Source organism: Eptatretus burgeri, chromosome 10, assembly GCF_056783735.1.
Source record: "Eptatretus burgeri isolate ZD-2024b chromosome 10, Ebu_testis_v1, whole genome shotgun sequence".
In the NCBI taxonomy this organism is placed as follows: domain Eukaryota; kingdom Metazoa; phylum Chordata; class Myxini; order Myxiniformes; family Myxinidae; genus Eptatretus; species Eptatretus burgeri.
The window spans coordinates 31,204,359-31,224,315 of record NC_140970.1 but is presented as its reverse complement, the minus strand read 5'-3'; the positions used below and the strand labels follow the sequence as shown (position 1 = coordinate 31,224,315).

At 44.6% G+C, this 19,957-nt stretch overlaps 1 protein-coding gene across 7 annotated transcripts in view; it reads right to left on the bottom strand.

Moving 5' to 3' along the window:
* The window catches only part of LOC147018229 (E3 ubiquitin-protein ligase RNF25-like), a 237,842-nt gene that overhangs the window by 167,703 nt on the left and 50,182 nt on the right, over window positions 1–19,957 (bottom strand). For all 7 annotated transcript variants that reach the window (XM_085897729.1, XM_085897728.1, XM_085897732.1 and 4 more), the window contains 2 exons: window positions 8,635–8,706; window positions 8,085–8,282 (listed from right to left, as the gene is read on the bottom strand). In XM_085897729.1, the coding sequence (XP_085753855.1) occupies window positions 8,085–8,282; window positions 8,635–8,706 (270 nt within the window). The remainder of the gene's footprint in view (window positions 1–8,084; window positions 8,283–8,634; window positions 8,707–19,957) is intronic.

The window sequence follows — 19,957 nt, the reverse complement described above, 5'->3', positions numbered from 1 at the left end:
AAGTGCTTTAATCAGCAAGTCTCAATTTTACATTTGCTTGAATGGGAGGGGTAGGAAATCAGTCTCAATTTTACATTTGCTTGTATGGGAGGGGGGAGGAAATCAGTCTCCTATTTTGGGCTTTTGGGGCTCGAGTCAAAATTTTCCCCTTTTCCCCCCATTCATTTGAATGGCTGCCTCAGAAACCCCATATATCCTCTACTCTCAGTAGAGCACATACCTCCACCAGGTTGAACAGTTTTGAACAATTTCGTGTCCCACTGATAGGCAGGATCTGCATCTGGACCATTCGTCCTTTGTTACACACCACAATCTAATCGGCTGGTTCTTGTCAGCTCCCAAACTCATCCACCTCGTTTTGTTACAACGCATCCATAACTTTTTGATACATCATGCTACATATCGTTTTTGGCTCAATCTCTCAATGGTGAAGAATCACTTAAAAACTTCTCGGATCCGTATCTGGAACCGGATCTTCACCAAAAATCAAATCAATCATCCAACCTGTCCACCAAGATTCATCCCAATCCATCCAAAACTTTTTGAGATATCCTGCTCACAGACAGACGGGGTGAAAACATAACCTCCGATCACCTTTGGTGGCAGAGGTAACCAGTTGGGACAAATCAACCACTGCCCTCTCTTGTCAGGTCATTTCATCATTACCCGATGTCATCTTCCTTTGTGAAAACCTTCCTGGCAAGTGATGAAGCAGGCTCAAACATTTCTCTTCAAGGATACTCTCTCCATCCAATTCCAGCTCGTTCCATGCACTGAAGATAGTGTCGCTGTCTGTGTTTGTAATGTCCTCAAGTAGCGTAGCTGAATCTTCCCCTCCACAATAACTGGTGTGTGTGCATGGCAGCATGTGTGTACACACACACACGATCGTTCTCCAAGTGACAATGACACTATCTACGTAGCATCTCTTATCTGCCCATCCTTGCTCGCTGTTCCTTCTTTGTTGTGATCTTAATTGCCAGCATACTGAATGACAACTCCTTGTACTGAATGTATGGTATAGCAGCCAAAACTTTCTGCGAAGCAGCAAATCTCAGTCGGTTTTCTAAACTGGATCTCACAAACTGCTTCACACTCCCTGCTTAATGTACCAATGTCAACTGTCATGCTTTACTTGACAGCATATTTTGAACCTCAAACGCTCCCTCAATTCAAACAATTATACTAATGAGACTGTCAATATCAATGGCAGTCTTCTGCGAGACACCACAGCATCTCTGTGCTTGGCAGTTCAACAATGCTAACTGGCCTTTTCTGTGATCTGCTACGTCATGCAAAGACTCTCAGCTCCTTGCACAAAGGCCTACTCACTCCCATGCATCCAGCTCTGATGCCCAACATGTCGTCCATGGTAAATATCATATCAAAAAGACATGATAGCTAAAAAAAAAAAAATCAACTTGCAAGCACTTTGCAAGTCCCGCAATCTGTGTGCACCTGTCTTTAGAGGAGCTAGAATGCAACACCAGCCTCATCTGAAATCAGACCTTCGAGTCCTTTCTCCATTCTCCAAATCCTGTTGGCAACTGGTTAAATATACCCATCAGAGATGGGGAATCCCCCGCCATTGAAAAATAATTGAAATCAGATAAGCGTTTTTCCATTTATTACAAAAAACATTTTTTTCAAGATGGCCACCCCAGTCGGCTATCTTGGATCGGGCCATGCCCAAAATCAATAGGGTTCATCCTTTTCAGGTGCTACATGTGTGACCCAAATTTCAAATCGACATGGCAACCAGTTTATGAGTTATCGCACTCACAGCTATAAATGTTGACACCCAGCCAGCCGGACGGACCACCCCAGTCTGCCATCTTGGATCCGGCCATGCCCAAAATCAATAGGGTTCTTCCTTTTTAGGTGGTAAATGTGTGACCCAAATTTCAAATCGATATGGCGAACAGTTTATGAGTTATCGCACTCACAGCTATAAATGTTGACGCCCAGCCAGCCGGACGGACGGACGGACGGACGACCCGGGTGACAACAATATCCCCCTTCCGCCACGCGGCGGGGGATAAAAAAGGAAAAGTTAAAAAGGTTGAAGGAACATGCTCTTCTTCAATCCCTTCACTCAACAAGAAAAGCATCTATACATTAATACTGAAGGACCAATTTTGTGCTCCTCCTAGCGGTTGCGTCATGTTTTTCTCGGTACTGTGACCTGAACTGAAAGAAACTTCGTACCTGTAAGAGTGCATCGCACATAGTGGCAATAGTCAACTTTCAACTCTGAAGCAGAATAAACACTTTTCGTTTTACATTCGTTTACATGGTGACGTGTGACGTCACCGCTGAGAGGCGTCAGGACGTCATGACATCATCGGTCATTCGCTGACGTCATTACGTCTGTCGACGACAGACCGTCACCGCTGAGCGGTGTAATTCCACTCCTCGAAAATAGCGTCTGCAATGTAAAACCCTCTTCTGCACATGCTGACTACCTCAGAATGTGAATTTGACAAAAAAAAGTAACAAAAACATTATCTTCTATATATTAATACTGAAGGACCAATTTTGTGCTCCTCCTAGCGGTCACGTTACGTTTTTCTCAGTCCTATGACCTGGACTGAAAGACACTTCGTACCTGTAAGAGTGCATCGCACATAGTGGCAATAGTCAACTCTGAAGCAGAACAAACACTTTTCGTTGAGACTGGGGCGAGGAGTGAAGAGGCGGGGCGGGAGATGAAGAGACGGGGGCAGGGAGTGAAGAGGCGGGGTTGAGTGTGAGGGGTGGACAGGGGGGCGGGGGCAAGTGGGGCGGGGAGTGAAAAGGCGGGGACGGGGTAATTACATTTTTTGGGCGGGGTTAAGCAAGTTGAAGGCGGGGGGGGGGGGGAATGGGGCAGGGGCAGGGGATGAGTAGGCGGGGACAAGCATGCCCTGTCCAGTCCATGTCCCTTGAGTGTGGGTGAGCTGGTGAGGGTGGTTGAATGAACGGAATCCGTCTGTGACGGGGTTTCTGGTAGTCACAATTAATACAGCTCACAAGGCAGAATGCATGAAAGGCATGGGTTCCAAATCCCTCCCTGTCCCAAATTTCCCTCCCCTTGTAATCTGAGCATGTCTATATAATATCCCAACTGATGTTACTCAGTTTTTTATTGCTTGTCTAAATCTCCATCCCCTCTCTGTGTGTTCCCCTCTGCTCAGTTACTGTCTTCAGCTCTTCCAGGAGCCTTTACCTCATATAAAAAATATCAAAACAATCCAATGCCTTAAAAACCAAAAAAAACAAACGTGAAACGGCAAAACAGAATTGCATAGTACACCAGGGTATAACACTACCCTGGTATCCTACTATACTAAGTAAGGCGATTGTATGTATGCATGTATGTATGTATGTACATCTGAAAATCATAGAATTTTTTTTTTTTTCAAATCAAGGCTGGCCCAATCTGCACCAAATTTTGTATAGGTGTTGGTAGTACCCAAGTTGGGGACACAGGCACAAGGAAAAAAAAAAATCCCCCTCCCCTTGAAGGAGGGGGAGGGAGGGACTTGCCAATTCTCCCAAAGGGAGCGGGTGTTTCTAGTACCATGAAATGCACCATATGAATGAAGTTTGCTTATCCGATCAGATGACACATTGTGCCACTGGAAGTGATGGAAACCTTGAAATGGGTTTTGAAACAAAATCAAGATCAAAATGACGATCAATTACAATTATTGTTGTGCAATCAATTGCAAGTATCAAATACATGTTGAAAATAAAACTTGGAGGATGCTTATTCAACAGCAGACCAACAACAAATACGAGGTCCGTGGAAAAAGTAACGGGACTGAGCCTGCTGTGTACTCCACTTACACAACTTGAATGAACGGGTTGCGTCACAGTCTTTCGCAACATTCCAGCAATATACTGTATATGATTGGTGATGGTTGACTGCGCTCATTGTGTGATTTTTTTACAGGTCGTGCTTTACACGTTGTCTCGTCGGCGTGCCATGAGTCGTGAGCAGAGAGCCAATCTGAAGTTTCTTGCCAAGCTTGGCAAAACACCTTCCGAATTCTTCGCAATGCTGCAGCAAGTCTATGGGGAAGAAACGATGTCACATACACGTGAATTTGAATGGTACAAGAGGTTCAAAGAGGGACGGGAGGAGGTTGAAGACGATCCACGGTCTGGAAGACCTTCAACGAGCAGAACGGTGAACAACATCGAGCGTGTGAAGCAGATGGTGCGCGCCGATCATCGACTCACGGTGCGGATGATTGCTGAGGAAGTTTCCATCAACAAGGACACTGTCTGGAGCATCATCACTGAAAATCTCGACATGCGCAAGGTGTGCGCAAAGATGGTTCCCAAGCTGTTGTCCGAGGACCAGAAACAGCAAAGAGTCACTGTCTGTCAAGACATTATCGAGCACCTCGGGGACGATCCAGACCTGCTCGGGAGAGTCATTACTGGCGATGAATCGTGGATATTCGAATACGATCCCAAGACCAAACGGCAGAGTCGTCAGTGGAAAAGTCCGGCATCACCATGACCAAAGAAAGTAAGGATGTCAAAGTCGAAGGTCAAGGTGATGCTCATCGCGTTTTTACATCCTCGTGGAGGATCTCTAAGTCTTACTCACGTTGTTGTTCTTTATCTTCTTCTTGTGGACTATTTTGTTTCACAGCCTTCATCGAAACTTTCTGAAACATGGCATATATAGGTAAAAATACCCTGCGCAGACAGTAACCATCTCCAATTTTGAAAATTCCTCCTAGAAAAAAAAGGTTATGACGTCAAAATATCTTCGCTAATGGAAATCGCCTAAAAAATTTTCTCCGAAACTAGGCAAGCTTTTTGAATTATGTTTGTGGGAATCGAACAGGGCATTAGCAGAGATGAGTTACCGCACATATGATACATCACGATGACGTCATATCAATTTTTATGACGTCATTCCTATGTCATCTCTATCATCTCAGTAGAGATGATCTAATAATAACAGTCTCGAAGTCTGTCTGTCCGTCCACAATCAAACCGAGTGGAGACAAATAACCAATAGTGGAATGGATAGAGGTCGATGAGACATGCACAACGAAACAATTTTCAAGGTCGTCCAAAGTTGAGGTCAACGTCACGAGGCTGTCAAAGTTGCGAAAATCGTCGATTTCAAATAGTATCTCCTCCTTCATTTATCAAGAGAGATCAAATGTTATTAGTGATTCAGATACTATGGACTATTATCTCGAACAACACGAGCCATTTTTTTTGAAATTTGCTCTCGTTCCAATTTTATAGCCCTTCAAACTTCGCTCTGATTCCCCCCCGTATGGGCCGTTCATAAAGTACATACAAAAATAAAAGTATTAAATTAAGAATCGGAACTCTCCGAGACAAATAATACATTTGAAGCTTTTGTCAGATTTAATTAAAACAATGGAACACAAGTTTATATGCACACTTACTTTCATTTATGACATTAACATTGTCTTGAATGTCAATTTGTACTTTTATTTTTAGCTTGCTTGTTCGAAGAACAGAGTTATAGCGATACCCCCGGCATGAGCGTGAGCGTGAAAATGTTAAAATTTTTGGTGCAAGTTATTTTTAGCTTGCCTGTTCAAAGAACAGAGAGCTATAACGATACCCCTGGCGTGAGCGTGAAAATGTTAAAAATTTTGGTGCAAGTTATTTTAGCTCGCCTGTTCAAAGAACAGAGCTATAGCGATACCCCCGGCATGAGCGTGAGCGTCAGCGTGAGCATGAGCATGAAAATGTTAAAATTTTTGGTGCAAGTTATTTTTTTCTTTCTAATGTTTTTATCTACCACACTATTTTTATATGCCTGATATATATATATATATATATATATATATATATATATATATATATATATATATATATATATATATATATATATATATATATATATATATATATATATATATATATATATATATATATATGTCGGGGCGTATTATGTGTCCTCCGTCCGTCCGTCTGTCTGTCTGTCTGTCTGTCTGTCTGTCTGTGTCTGTCTGTCTGTCTGTCTGTCTGTTCCTGTCCGCACTCTAACTCCCAAAGTTTTCAACTTTCACATTTCATATTTGGTACTTAGGTACAGACTGTGGAGACTGTGTGTGGTGACATACGTTCGTCATCTAAAGTGGTTGCCATGGCAACCAGGATGCTGTTTTCCATCCGTTCCTGTCCGCACTCCAACTCCCAAAGTTTTCAACTTTCACGTTTCATATCTGGTATATAGTACAGACTGTGGAGACGGTACATTGCGACATACATTAGTCATCTAAAGTGGTTGCCATGGCAACCAAGATGCTGTTTTCCATGTAGTAGCACAATTCTGTATATACCTTCTTGGTCGGGCGTATATTGTGCTCACTAGCGCTCTTGTTACTGATTACAATATACAAATACATATATTACTTTAAAATTATTTGGATCAGACTTCACTGCAATGCTTTATAAAAAATATTAATTATTAGACGAGTCTTTTAAAAACGATAAATGTATAAACAGGCGAGCATTGGGTGGCTTTGACACCAACTCTGGTCATAAATGATGTGCTGTGATATTAAAAGAAAAAGGTAAATTACACCGCTAGGGACTGCATTGTCATGACTTACAAACATCGGTTAATAAGGAACTGCTGGCTTTGCAAGCGATAAGCGATGCATGAGGGGGGTGGGTGGATTAAAGCCCGCGTACGGGCTGCGTACAGGGGTGGGTGGGTGGTACGACGGCTGCATACATACTTTATGAAAGTGATGTCGGACTACATGAAAGCGTTTCAGAAGATGAAGGTGAGCCTGTCGTCATCGCGAGGGGGAAAAATATCCCCGTTCACAGGAACATTTTCGACGTGATATTGAATCTGTGGACGTCAATAATTGTTCCATATTACTGTATTACCGTAGTTAATAATTACTAATGCATTTGAGATAAATCTACAGTTCGTTGTAATCTTCAAGTATTGTGATGTGATGTGATATGAGATGCATACGGGGGTGGGTGGGTGGTCACTAGCCTGCATACAGAGGGGGGTGGGTGGTTTTGAAACCCGGAAGTAGAGCGTACGTACTTTATGAACTGCCCCTATTCCAGTCTGGCACAGTTACTTTCGACCTCTGGCAGAGATGACCGGCACTCCCGCTCGGGGGTATTTTTTGCTTCACAACCCAGAGTTTTCATCGGATCTTCGTGAAACTTGCCATGTATATGCAGAAAGCCTACGCGCAGGCAGTAACCATCTCCGATTTTGGAAATTCTTCCTCGAAAAAAAGTTGACGTGATAATATCGCCGCTAATGGAAATCGCCTATACCATTATCTCCGAAACTAGGCAAGCTGTTTGAATTTTGCTTGCGGGAATCAAGCCGGGCATTAGCACAGATAATTTATCGCAAACCTGATACATCACAATGACGTCATATTCGTTTTTATGATGTCATCATTAAGAGGACGAGGATCTTAGCTCATTTGAGCTTGTTTGACATCAAGGGCATCGTCCACTTCGAGTTTCTACCACAGGGTCAAACAGTGAATCAATACGTGTGCAAGGAGATCCTCCGGCGCCTCATGAGATCAGTCCAGGACAAGAGGAGGGATTTGTGGGAGAACAAGGCCTGGGTGCTCCACCATGACAACGCCCCTGCTCACAGTGCCCTGAGCATCAGACAGTTTCTGGTGGAGAGGAACGTGCCAACTCTGGAGCGATCCCTGTATTCACCAAACTTGGCCCCTTGTGATTTTTTCCTATTCCCCAAGCTCAAGGGGGTGATCAAGGGGACCCGATTTCCTGATGTGGAGGCCATCAAAAGGGCTGTGATGAGGAAGCTACAGAGGATTCCAGAAGAAGCCTTCTGGGGGTGCATCGAAGCATGGAAGAAGAGGATGGACAAGTGTGTGAGACTGGAGAGAAACTATTTTGAAGGGGACAAGTTGTGATTTCAATATATTTTTTGGAATAAAATTTCTGTGAAGTCAGTCCCGTCACTTTTTAGATGGACCTCGTATAAGTAGTATGGTGTATACTGACACCAAATGCAAGGTTGGGTCTTGCTGCCATCACAAAACATGATTATGAGGAAGGCACGAGCATTGTACCTGTATTGGGCCTTGCTGCCAATCACTCGAGAGTTGGTGTGCCTGGAATGGCTCTTTCTGTTGTCTCTCGCTGATGCCCCTGGAGGCAACGGTTGCATCCCGTTCTTCGTGCTGTGAGCGAGTGTGCACGAGGTAACGTGACAGGCAGCACTTGTGGTAGTAGTGGTAACACAGTGTTCGGAACAACTTGTCTGATGGCTGGAGGAAGAAACTACAGATGAACGTTTATTCCATCAGACTACTTCATTTTCAGTTTAATTAAACATCTCAAAGGAATCTTTCCCATTCCGGAAACCAACATTTTACAGTAAATTTTACTTCATCTTTGAATCGATGAGTATTTTTGGAACCTCTGCATTTTATGTCGAAAACTCGAAAAATCATCAGAAACAAACATTTTATCAAATGTACAAAAGTGCTCAAGGTGTGGAATAACGTACGCACTGAGTACGCAGGGTACAAGCAGCATTTCTTATGAGCGCAACATCAATGGCAGCCTTGAGATATATGGCCTGTAGTGTTTACATAACAATAACATTTCACATGTTACCTGAATGTCACAAAGACAGATGGCACAATGACAACAAGGAAAGTTGTTCTCTGTCAAAAGTTCCTTTGCAGTCTGTAAGCAACATTGGGGAAAGAAACAGGAAAAAAACTAGAACGGCACTCTTTGACGTCGCCACATATGTCTCCGCTCACATTATTACATCATGATGCATATTTGTACCAAGTTTGATTTAAATCCCTTCAGCTGTTCTCAAATATCACATTTTTACCTGACATGACCTTTGATCTCTTGACCTCATAATTTAATCAGTTTATATATACTGTACATCATTATACATACTTGTACCAAGTTTGACTTGGATCCATTCAGCTGTTCTTAAGTTATCGCGGAAATGAAAACCTATCACGGACTCTAACTTTTTACTTCTTGATGCCGCCATCTCATCAGTTCATCTTTGTATCACACTGTATACTTTTTCCAAGTTTGGGCAAAATCCCATCACTGGTTCACAAGTGGGCACGGTAACATAATTTTTACCGAATATGATCTCTGGCCTTTACAAAAAAAAAAAATTTTTTAAATGAAAAAAAGGGTTGCCGAACCACGTGACTGATGACGTCATCAATCCCCCCCATGCAATTTAGCCCGAGATGACCCTCAAAATTTTCATACTGATCAGATAAAGCATTCAACATATGCAATTATGACATCATAACAAAGCCACCTATAACATAATTTTTAAAAAATCACATTTATTGAAAATCGCACATTTCTTGAGTACTTGACAGTTGAGTAGAATACTTGACAGTTCCAACATGACTGGCTCACCACATGACCTATGACGTCATAATTATCATCAAAACATTCGACACGAGTCGGCACACCGATGGTTAAAATTGTTTCAATCAGATAAGCGGTTTCAGAGAAAACAGAAAACTAGAGGGGGAGCACTCGGTGAAGTGCAAAACCTCCGCCGCCAATACTGCTGGGTTACTTAAGTGAACCTGATATCCTATTAATTGTAGGTCAAAACGGATCAGACTCTACTGAACCACGATTGAATAAACTAAACTAGATCGACGCGCATGTAGAAATGCCAAAAAAATAAAATCGAAATTTTTTTGAAAAAAAAGGTGCAAAATTTGTTTTTTTTCTCAAACAATGTTTTTTTGGGGTTGGAAATCACTTAAAACATGTAGAAATGCAAAAAAAAAAAAAAAAAAAAATCAAATATTTTTCAAATAAAATCGAAATTTTTTTGAAAAAAGTTGCAAATTTTTTTTTCTCTAACAATTTTTTTTTTGGAGGGTTGGAAATCACTTAAAATAAGCCTGGTGTGTTGGCGCAGTGGTGAGGGCAGCGGCTTGGGATCCAAAAGGTCCTGAGTTCAAGCCCCGTTGGGCCACTGAATTAATACACCAGGGGGTTGACTCAGCCTGTCATCCTTCCGAGGTCGGTGAAATGAGTACCAGTATACTGGGCCGGTGTATACCCCGGTTAAAATAGGTGTACCATATCCCTGTGTCGTAAGAGGCGACCAGGGTTGCGTCAGGAAGGGCATCCGGCGTAAAACATGTGCCAAATCACTATGCGGATCGGATGATCCGCTGTGGCGACCCCTAACGGGAGCAGCCGAAAGGAGAAGAAGAAGAAATCACTTAAAACATGTAGAAATGCAATAACAAAAATTCAAATATTTTTTTCAAAATGGCCGCCATAGCGGCCATATTAGACTTTGGACCAAGTCCAAAATCTAATGACATGATCCTTCGACCATACCTAATCCCCCCACCAAGTTTCGTCGAAATCCGTCCAGGAGTATTTCCGTAATACTGTTCACAAACAAACAAACAAACAAACAAACAGACAGGGGTGAAAACAGTAACCTCCATCCATCTTCGATGGTGTAGGTTAACTAGAGGGAGAGCACTCTGTAGAGTGCAAAACCTCCACCGCCAATACTGCTGGGTCACTCAAGTGAACCTTGTATCTTATTCATTAAATATGATGTCAACAGTGCTGAGTTATAGTTCTTTTCTCCAACATTTTTTTTTTTTTTTTGGGGGGGATGTTGGAAATCACTTAAAACATGTAGAAATGCAAAAAAAAAGAAATCGACATTTTGTTGAAAAAAAAAAGTTGCAAAAAAATTTTTTTTTCTCTGACAATTTTTTTTGGGCGGGGGGGGGGGTTGGAAATCACGTAAAACATGTAGAAATGCAAAAAAAAAGTTTTTTTCTCTAAATGTTTTTTGGGGGGGGGTTAACAATTTTTTTGGGGGGGGGGGTTGGAAATCACTTAAAACATGTAGAAATGCAAAAATAAAAATAAAAAATAAAAATCAAATATTTTTTCAAATTGGCCGCCATAGCGGCCATATTGGATTTTGGACCAAGTCCAAAATCTAATGGCATGATCCTTGGACCAGACCCCCCCCCCCACGAAGTTTGGTCGAAATCCGTCGAGGAGTTTTTCCGTAATACTGTTCACAAACAAACAAACAAACAAACAGAAAGGGGTGAAAACAGTAACCTACATCCATCTTCAAAGATGGCGGAGGTTAATTAGCACGGACTGACGTATGCACGCACAACCTGAAAACATTGCCTCCGGCGATTTCGTCACCGGAGATGTAAAAGCGTTTTCAAAATTGAGATGAGCACCGATAAAACATGAAAAATCCATTACAGCATACAGTGCAGTACAGTGGTATAATAACCATGCGATATCACCAAGTTTATCGGTATTAAAAAAAGACACTTATACTGACCAATCGCGATCTAATAATCAGCAGGTGAAAAATTGTGACCGAATACATCAATGATTTCTTTTTGTTGACAATTGCAGCACGTCTTGTTGAAAATAATGAATGGAGTTACGAATAATATAAAACAGCTCCACACGTGCTTTTCTATGCGATGAAACAGCAAGTGCTGAAGCAAATATTTGTTTGGGAGAATCATTAACAGCTCGAGTACAAAATCCAATGCCTAATCTCCCTTGTTTCTCGTGGACGTTTATCAGGGCAGAGACAGCTGAGCTGTAAGTGAGCATAAAACTGAAGAGGCTTTCTAGTACAGCATATCGATATCGCATAAAGGCCGAGGGGATTGATGTCATTTGAGTAGATGATTTAACAAGTAGGCTGAAGTTTCTCAGTGAAGAAAAAACAAAAGAAAGGAAAAGGAAAGACGGATTTTTTGTTACACACAGTATCCAGTCACGTGAGATAACGTCCCATCATTCCATTCCACAATAGGGCATAATGATGCCAAGCAGGTTTAAATTAATATCTTTCAGTTTGGGATTTGTTGCTTGCACCAAAACCGACAAAGCTTCCTCAACAGATTGAAGTTTCTCAACACCGATCATTCATTCAAAAAAATAGTCATGTGTACGGCACTCACAAAGTGCACAACCACAATAATCTAAGTGATTACTGATCACACTGAAGATAATGCTCCAAAGATGAAACCAAGCGATCACTTTAACTCACAAACCCACTGCGAACAGTGACATTGGCACACGCTTCAGGGTCACAGCAGTTTTAAATGGGGATAATATCAATTTAATCCTCCAACCATGTGGAACACCACCAAATGATGCGGCAAAATGGCAGTAACACCAGGCACACACACAGCCTCTTAATAAATAATTTTACACGAGACCAGGCAACAGAATTCTGAAAACGAACAAAACAAAAAGTCACGAAAAACTACCCCCCACTTTGGACACACACACACACACACACACACACACACACACACACACACACACACACACACACACACACACACACACACACACACACACACACACACACACACACACACACACACACACACACACACACACACACTCCAGGGCTCCTGCAGAACCAGAATGTCAGCTGAACAGAGCGTGCAGCTGTCCAAGGAAGAGCGAGCGATCGTCATGGAGTGTCCAGGGTGCCAAAACCGTTGATATGCAAGAGATCAAAGAGTTCAAATAATTCAACAGCGCAAGAGAGGGAGAGCGCAGAGAGAAGGAACTTCCTGTTGGACTGGGCATTATCCCCAAGCCCTGCCCTTCCACAGGTATCCCTGCTCCCTCCACACATTCCTTTTTCCCTGAGGTTAACCAATCTCTGGCCACAGGGATGTCTCAACCACAAGACCTCCCCACCAATCATGACCCAGGGGTTCCACCAATCAGGCCTTCCGGTGCCCCCACCCTGAGGATGTTGATGAATCCAGCCTTGCCAATGAAACCAAGGTCCATCTTCCATGTAGTGACAAAGTTCTGGGGAGGAGTCTTCTCCCTCGATAGGTGAGAGGGAAACGTGCTGTTTCACCGCTTACCCTTGCCCGACCTTACGAAGTTTGACACAAGGGAAACCTTACCTCTATCATCTAAATTGGACAACCCCATCCCACACGATAGTGCTCACACATGTAGTTAATACATGTTCAACAAGAAGGGTACACGGTAGAGTGCATAGCTCCACCATGCAACGAAAACATATTGGGCCCAATACATTTTTGAAACATCATGTGTCATTTTTGGCCCAATCTCTCAATGGAGGAGAATCACTTAAAAAATTTAACAATTCTCGTATCCGAGTTTGGATTCAGATCTTCACTAAAATCGAATCAATTCTTTGTCACACACTCAACTTGCCAACCAAGTTTCTTCCGAATCTGTCCACAACTTTTTGAGATATCGTGCTATGCATAATTTTGGCCCCATCTCTCAATGGTGAAGAATCACTTTAAAAAATTCTAGTCGCCGGATCTGGATGCGGATCTTCACCATGTTGTACCATGTTGTGAAGTTCCATGAAGATCGGTTTGAAATTGTGACTTGTAGGCGACAGACAAACAAACAGACAGACAGACAGAATAACAAAATTGACTGACTGACCAATATACTTGAAAAATCTTCGATTTTGCAAGTAACAAACAAACAGACAGAGGAGTGAAAACATAACTTCCTTCACCTTCGGTGGAGAAAATAATCATTGCCTTTCATATTACCAAGTGGTTTAGCGTCAAACTCTTTCGAACTTCTTGACATTGCAATCAAACGCCCCTCCAAAATCCTCATTGGAGTCTGATCAATTCTTCTTCTCTTGAAGAATCTCGGCTTCAGCCCACCTCTTGTCTGCTCCAGCCTGTCAGTACTGCAATGCTGGCACAATTTACATTGTCTCACTTATCCACATGTGCCCCAAACAGTACTTGTGTAAAAACTTAATTGCGTAAAAAAACCAAACAGCATTTCTTTTTCATCATACTAAAACATTCAATTTGGTGTGTCTGTCTGTCTGACCATGATGCATTCGGTCGTTACTTATCCAACCTCAACCAAACTTGCTAGTGGGGACTGACTCTGGGTCACACGACGGAGGATGTAGTGACTTCAATCGTTCCCGTCCCCAAGGGGGGTTTTCTGCCTTGGGAAAAATCCGTGTTTTGGTGGATAAAGTAGCTTATCATGGCATTTTGTGGTGCACACCTACCAGAAATAAAAATTATTCTAACCACAAACTAGAGTATTCAGTCAATTCTGTCGAACGTATTGTGACGGTCACTGCGTCTGGATAACTCCAGATAGGTTCGGCAAGTTGCTAAGCGACCACAACAGCCAGTTGTCCCTGGAACTTCTTCCCGGCTTCCACGTCCAGAGCCGTGTTCGCGTAAAGGCAAAGTTCCCGGTAAGAGTGCGTATTGTGCCTGCAGTCACGTCACAGATCTTATTAATTGGCCGAGCAGAACCAAGTCACATGACCGCGATCTTATCTATGGACCAATCTTGAGATCGATGAGATCACCTGCCATATGTCACCCTCACGATGTGAGCAGGAAGAATCAGGAGACAAGTTTGGTTTTATACATGTATTAAAATCATATATCTATACTAATAAAAGGCAGTGTGTGTGTGTGTGTGTGTGTGTGTGTGTGTGTGTGTGTGTGTGTGTGTGTGTGTGTGTGTGTGTGTGTGTGTGTGTGTGTGTGTGTGTGTGTGTGTCTCCTCCATAACTCCAAAACCAGAAAACTTAGCAGCCTGAAACTTTGCATGAATACCAAGAAAACGCCAAGGAAGTGCAAGAGTGAAATTTGGGTGTTTGGGTTAATTAAAACACCCCTTTTGAAGATAATTAACGGCCTTATTTAATTATATCCTTCATCAGGCGATCCTCGGCCACCTCGCTTTCTGGGGTCTTAAAGCGTTTCCTGGGTAACCTCGCTGGGGTCTGAAGCTGCCATGTTTTTTTGGCCTGCTCAACCATGCCTCGACTTGGAACAGGCTGCAACGATTTCTGAACACTACAGGTTACCCCCACCCCCGTCCCCCACTTTCCTCACTCGTATTATCAAATGCTTGTTCATCATAGCTCCGAATTGCTGGGTACATTGCAATGCTTAGAAACACCCGGAGACGCCAGCATTTGTTGTTTATTTCATTTCCACACATGCGATCACCTCTTTGTCATCACCACATGTAAGTGAATCTCTCCGTGACCTCAACATCCTCGTCACAAACTGGTACAGACAAGATAGCAGCATCCGATGTCATTGAAAGCCTGGATCTTAGTTTTGATCCAGGAAACCTGTTATCCCAGTGGCTCCGACTCCTCATTCAGCACATCGAGGGCCCCCAAAAGGATATCTCGAGTCTCTGCAAAGATGACTGCATCATCTGCGAAATCAAGGTCAGAGATCTTGACATTCACAAACGATGCAGAGCAGCTTGATCTCTCCGACATCCTCCCCAGAATCCAGTCCAGACAAGCGCTGAAAAGTGTAGGGACCGGTGCACGCCCCTGGCAAACTCCAGTAACAAATGGAAATGAGTCAGAGCTGGCACAACCACATCTCACAGCACTCTCAGTCCAAAAGTATAGTTCAGATGTCAAATTGATCAGTTTTCGTAGCATCCCACGAAGACAAGAATCCTCCAGAGGGCATCCCGATTCACTGAATCAAATGCTTTACAGAGATCAACAAAGGCTCCAAGCAGCCCCTGTCGAAACTCTCATATGTGTTCGGTGAGGACCCGAAGAGTAAGGATAGGGTCACTCGTTGACCTCTTTGGTGTAAAGCCTGACTGCTCTGGACGCTGGTGCGAAAGCAGATGGTGGCGAACCTGATCAAGAATTATCTGAGCAAAGACTTGGCCGGCACTAAGAGCAGTGTCACCCCTCTGGAGTTGTTGTATTCCTAGCGATCACCCTTCCCTTTCCAGAGAGGGACAACAAGGCCCCTCTTCCAGTCAGTTGGGATGATGCCCGTGTTCCAGGCAGAGCACAGAACTGCCTGCAATGACACGAGTACAGCATTTCCACCAGCCTTGAGAAGTTCAGCATGGATGCCACAGATCCCAAGAGCTTTACTCCATCTCAACCGGTTCACCGCAGCCTGTGTTTCCACAAACGAAGGTGGAACACAGTTGATTGGAGGATCAGCAATAGAAATTGTAACACCTTGACATCCAACTCAACAGCTGATGGATCAGCCTGGAACAGACGCTCAAATTAACCGGCCCAGCGGGCCTTCACTTCAGACTCCTCTGTCAAGAACGCACCACCCTCCCCTCTAACTGCAGTACACCAAGGGATGGGCTTGGAGGAATGCAATGAGTGAATTCCCCTGTAAGTAGGACGTGAATCACTTGACCACAGGTGATACTCTACCGCCTCACAGATCCCTCACACATAGGCCTCCTTGTCCACCCTTAGCGCATGTACAGGTTTACACCTCAGCTTCCTGAACAGCTCAGCTCTGCCATTCAGCTCCCTGAACAGCTCAGCTGACCCTGCGACTCTGGTCAATGGTATTCAGTGTCCCGAGAGATAAAATTCTTCTTCGCTCTATGGTGAGTTCCAAGACATCTACTGGCAACATCAAGCACGGTAGTCTTGAAGGCACTCCACAACTCTTCAGGATTCCCCAAAGCACTCAGACCCACCCCAAACTCAGCCTGTTCGCAAACTCCTCAGTTACCCTCTCATCCTTGAGCTTGCCAACATTCAGCCTTGGCTGGGATAGTGCCATTTTACTGGATTTAAGCTACAACTTCAGAGTTGTAACAAGGCTGTGGTCAGTATTGAGCGACTGAGCACTTCGGTAGACCCTGCATTTGTGGATCATCCTCCAGTGACCGTGAACGAGTACATGGTCAATCTCCTTCGCCACACTACTAGCGTTGGAATACCAAGTCCAACAATGAGGCTGTTGGTGCTGAAACCATGAACCAGCCACCCTAAGTACATAACTTCTTACAAAGTCAAGGAACTTGGTGCTATTCTGGTTCACAGTTCCAGACCCATGGGGACCAACACATGTCTCATAACCATCCCTATCAGTTCCAGTCGATGCATTGAAATCCCCCAAGACTAGAAGAGTATCTCACCTGGGGCACTGATCAACCAGAGACTCGAGCGTGGCATAGAATGCGTACTTCACATTGAGATCACTCACCTCAATCAGAGCATATGCAGAGATCAGGGAAACGACACCCAAGGAGTGACAAATCCTGTGTCTCACAAGACGCTCATTGACCGGTGTTAACTCAATTATCATTGGAGTCAGCTTATTGGACACAGCTACAGCAACTCCTTGGGCATGGTAACCATCAGAGCGATTAGACCAAAAGTATGTGTAACCACCCTCCATGATCTCGCCGCAATCTGGTCTCCGAACCTCAGAGAGTGCTGTAATAGCAATGCCTAAATACTTTAGCTCAGATAAGAGACAGGTGACCATCCTCTCTTCAGGAGAGGACATTCCAGACACACACCCAAAGGGACCGCCTCAGGTTAACCGAAGGAGACCGCCTTCTGGTGTACGACACCTCAGCACCACCCCGACACACACTACCACAATCTGACCCAGGAAGGTTACCCCATGGTTTCCCTCCTATCATCAAAGATTAGGGGTACCGAGGGCTTTGCTCCAATCCAGCCATCCGGTGAGCTGTCCTGCAGAGGGCAGCTGCACAGGAGGTACTCCCCCGGAGTGGGTTTTTAGATTTTTTTGGGGATGCTTTTAGTACGTTTTGTGGAATGAAGGGTTTGCCGGTGGCCGGAGTGCAAATCCTGCCACCAACATCCTAATAAAAAGTAACTCAATCGCAGGAGGTTTCCGCAGACACAGTTGGGCTCGAGATGTGGATGGCCATTGGATCACAAGGAGCTCCTCCGCCCTTTGACGGGTTTTGTTTTTATTCCTGCTGGGTGTCCATATCATACACCCTCATCAGGAAACTTGGTGGGGTAAACGGTGTAGTCACCGACAACCCGTCCATGAAACAGGTGTGTACAGGTTTACATGGTACCTGTAGCAAGTCACAGATCTAATCAGACCTTCCTTCTCTCACACACCCCTCCCTCCCACAGTGAATAGTAATGTTTGGTGAGGTGTCGCTCTCCCCAACTTCCCCCCTTTCTCGCTCTCCCCTCCCCCTTCTTCATCCTATCTGCCTCCCCTCTCCCCCTCACCCTACACCTGCCTCCTCTCTAATTAACTTGTCATAGTCGGCATGCACCAGCGGTAAACGCTCGGCCGCCCTAATTAAGATAAGATTGGTGCTTTGCCGAGGGCGCGCTCCCTGTTCAGTCAGCCACACGACCTCAAGTTAAAAGGCAAAATTAGACGGTGGACACTGGAACTCGTGGTTAACTGATTGGCGTTCGTGGTTGTAAAGCAACCCACTCTACCACGAAGTTAATTGTGAGTGGTGGCCACAGGTCCGGCTCTTCCGAGGAGAAATGGGGATTAACCCTCTCATAATACACTCGGTACCCATGGCCGTAACAATATATACTGAACAAAAATATAAACGCACCAAGCGCAAAAATATAAACGCACCAAGCGATTGTTACTATTTTACCTCAAACTCATCAATACTAAATCTTCACAACAATTTGGTTATAGAATCCATGACAATTGAGCATTAAATTTCAAAGAGTTCCTTGAGAATTCTGGCGACAGTCTTTGCGCTACAACAGCCGACACAACCGAGGTGTCACTGTCAGAGTGCACACAGTCAGTCGCGGGTGTGTCCACCGTTGGCGTCGCGCAGAGCGGTGCATCTCCGGCGCATGGACATCACCAGATTATCGATGGTGGCCTGAGGGATGTTTTCCCATTCCTCCTGGAGAGCCACACGGAGCTGGCGGACGTTCTCTGGGACTGCGTAACGTTGTCGTACGCGTCGATCAAGAACGTCCCAAAGGTGCTCGATGGGCGACATGTCGGGAGAATATGGAGGCCAGTCGAGGACATCAATGTCCTCCTCACCGAGGAAGTCCATGCAGATCCTGGCAACATGGGGGCGAGCATTGTCGTGCTGAAACGTCACATGGTGAAGGCACACAAACGGCATGACGATGGGTCTGAGTTCAAGTTGCCTTCAATGAAATGAAGCCGAGTGCGCTCTCCATGGCATATGCCTGCCCACACCATAACACTGGCACCACCGTGTGACACCCGACGAAGGACATTGGCGTCAGTGTAGCGCTCCCCAGCCCGACGCCAGACGCGGAGTCCGCCATCAGCCCGATACAGCTGGAACCGCGACTCATCGGTGAACAGCACTCTCCTCCATCGTGCGAGGGTCCAGCGCAAGTGAACATTGGCCCAGTTCAGTCGGGTCTGACGCCGGACTGCAGTGAGGTCGAGTCCCCGGTGTGGTCGGCGGGCTCGGAGGTTGGCCTCCCTCAAGCGGTTACGCACCGTCTGGGCTGAAATGCGCCTGTTATGCAGCCCGACAGTCTCATCGGCAGTCCTCGTGGCCGGTCGGAGTCGATCCCGGAGATGTTGCAGCCTCATGTGACGATCCTGACCGGCGGTGGTCACACGTGGTCGCCGGGCATGTGGGCGGTTCACGGTGCTTCCAATCTCTCTGAGGCGCGTTCTCAGGCGGCTAATGGTGGAGTGGTGGACATTGAAGTGTGCTGCAACGGCCCGTACTGACATCCCAGCATTCAGCATGCCAATGGCGCGCTCCCTCAAGATTTGTGACATCTGTGGCATGTTGACATTTGGCACCAGTCCACATTTTGGGGAGGCCTTTTATAGGGCAAGCTATAGGGAGTGTTTGTGTCCTGGTCACGCTCACTGACCATCACTCTGTCAAGCCCCATGGTGCTCATGGGAAGGATTACTCAACGTGTGAGTCCACACACTCAGAGTGGTCAATTTCAATGGGAACATATGTCTTGAGCAAAACAAAGGAACCATTGCTCAAACATATCATCGGTTTGACCATTTTCCCATAATGGCAATCTTGACTTAGATATTTAGGTTGGTGCGTTTATATTTTTGTTCAGTATATATATATATATATATATATATATATATATATATATATATATATA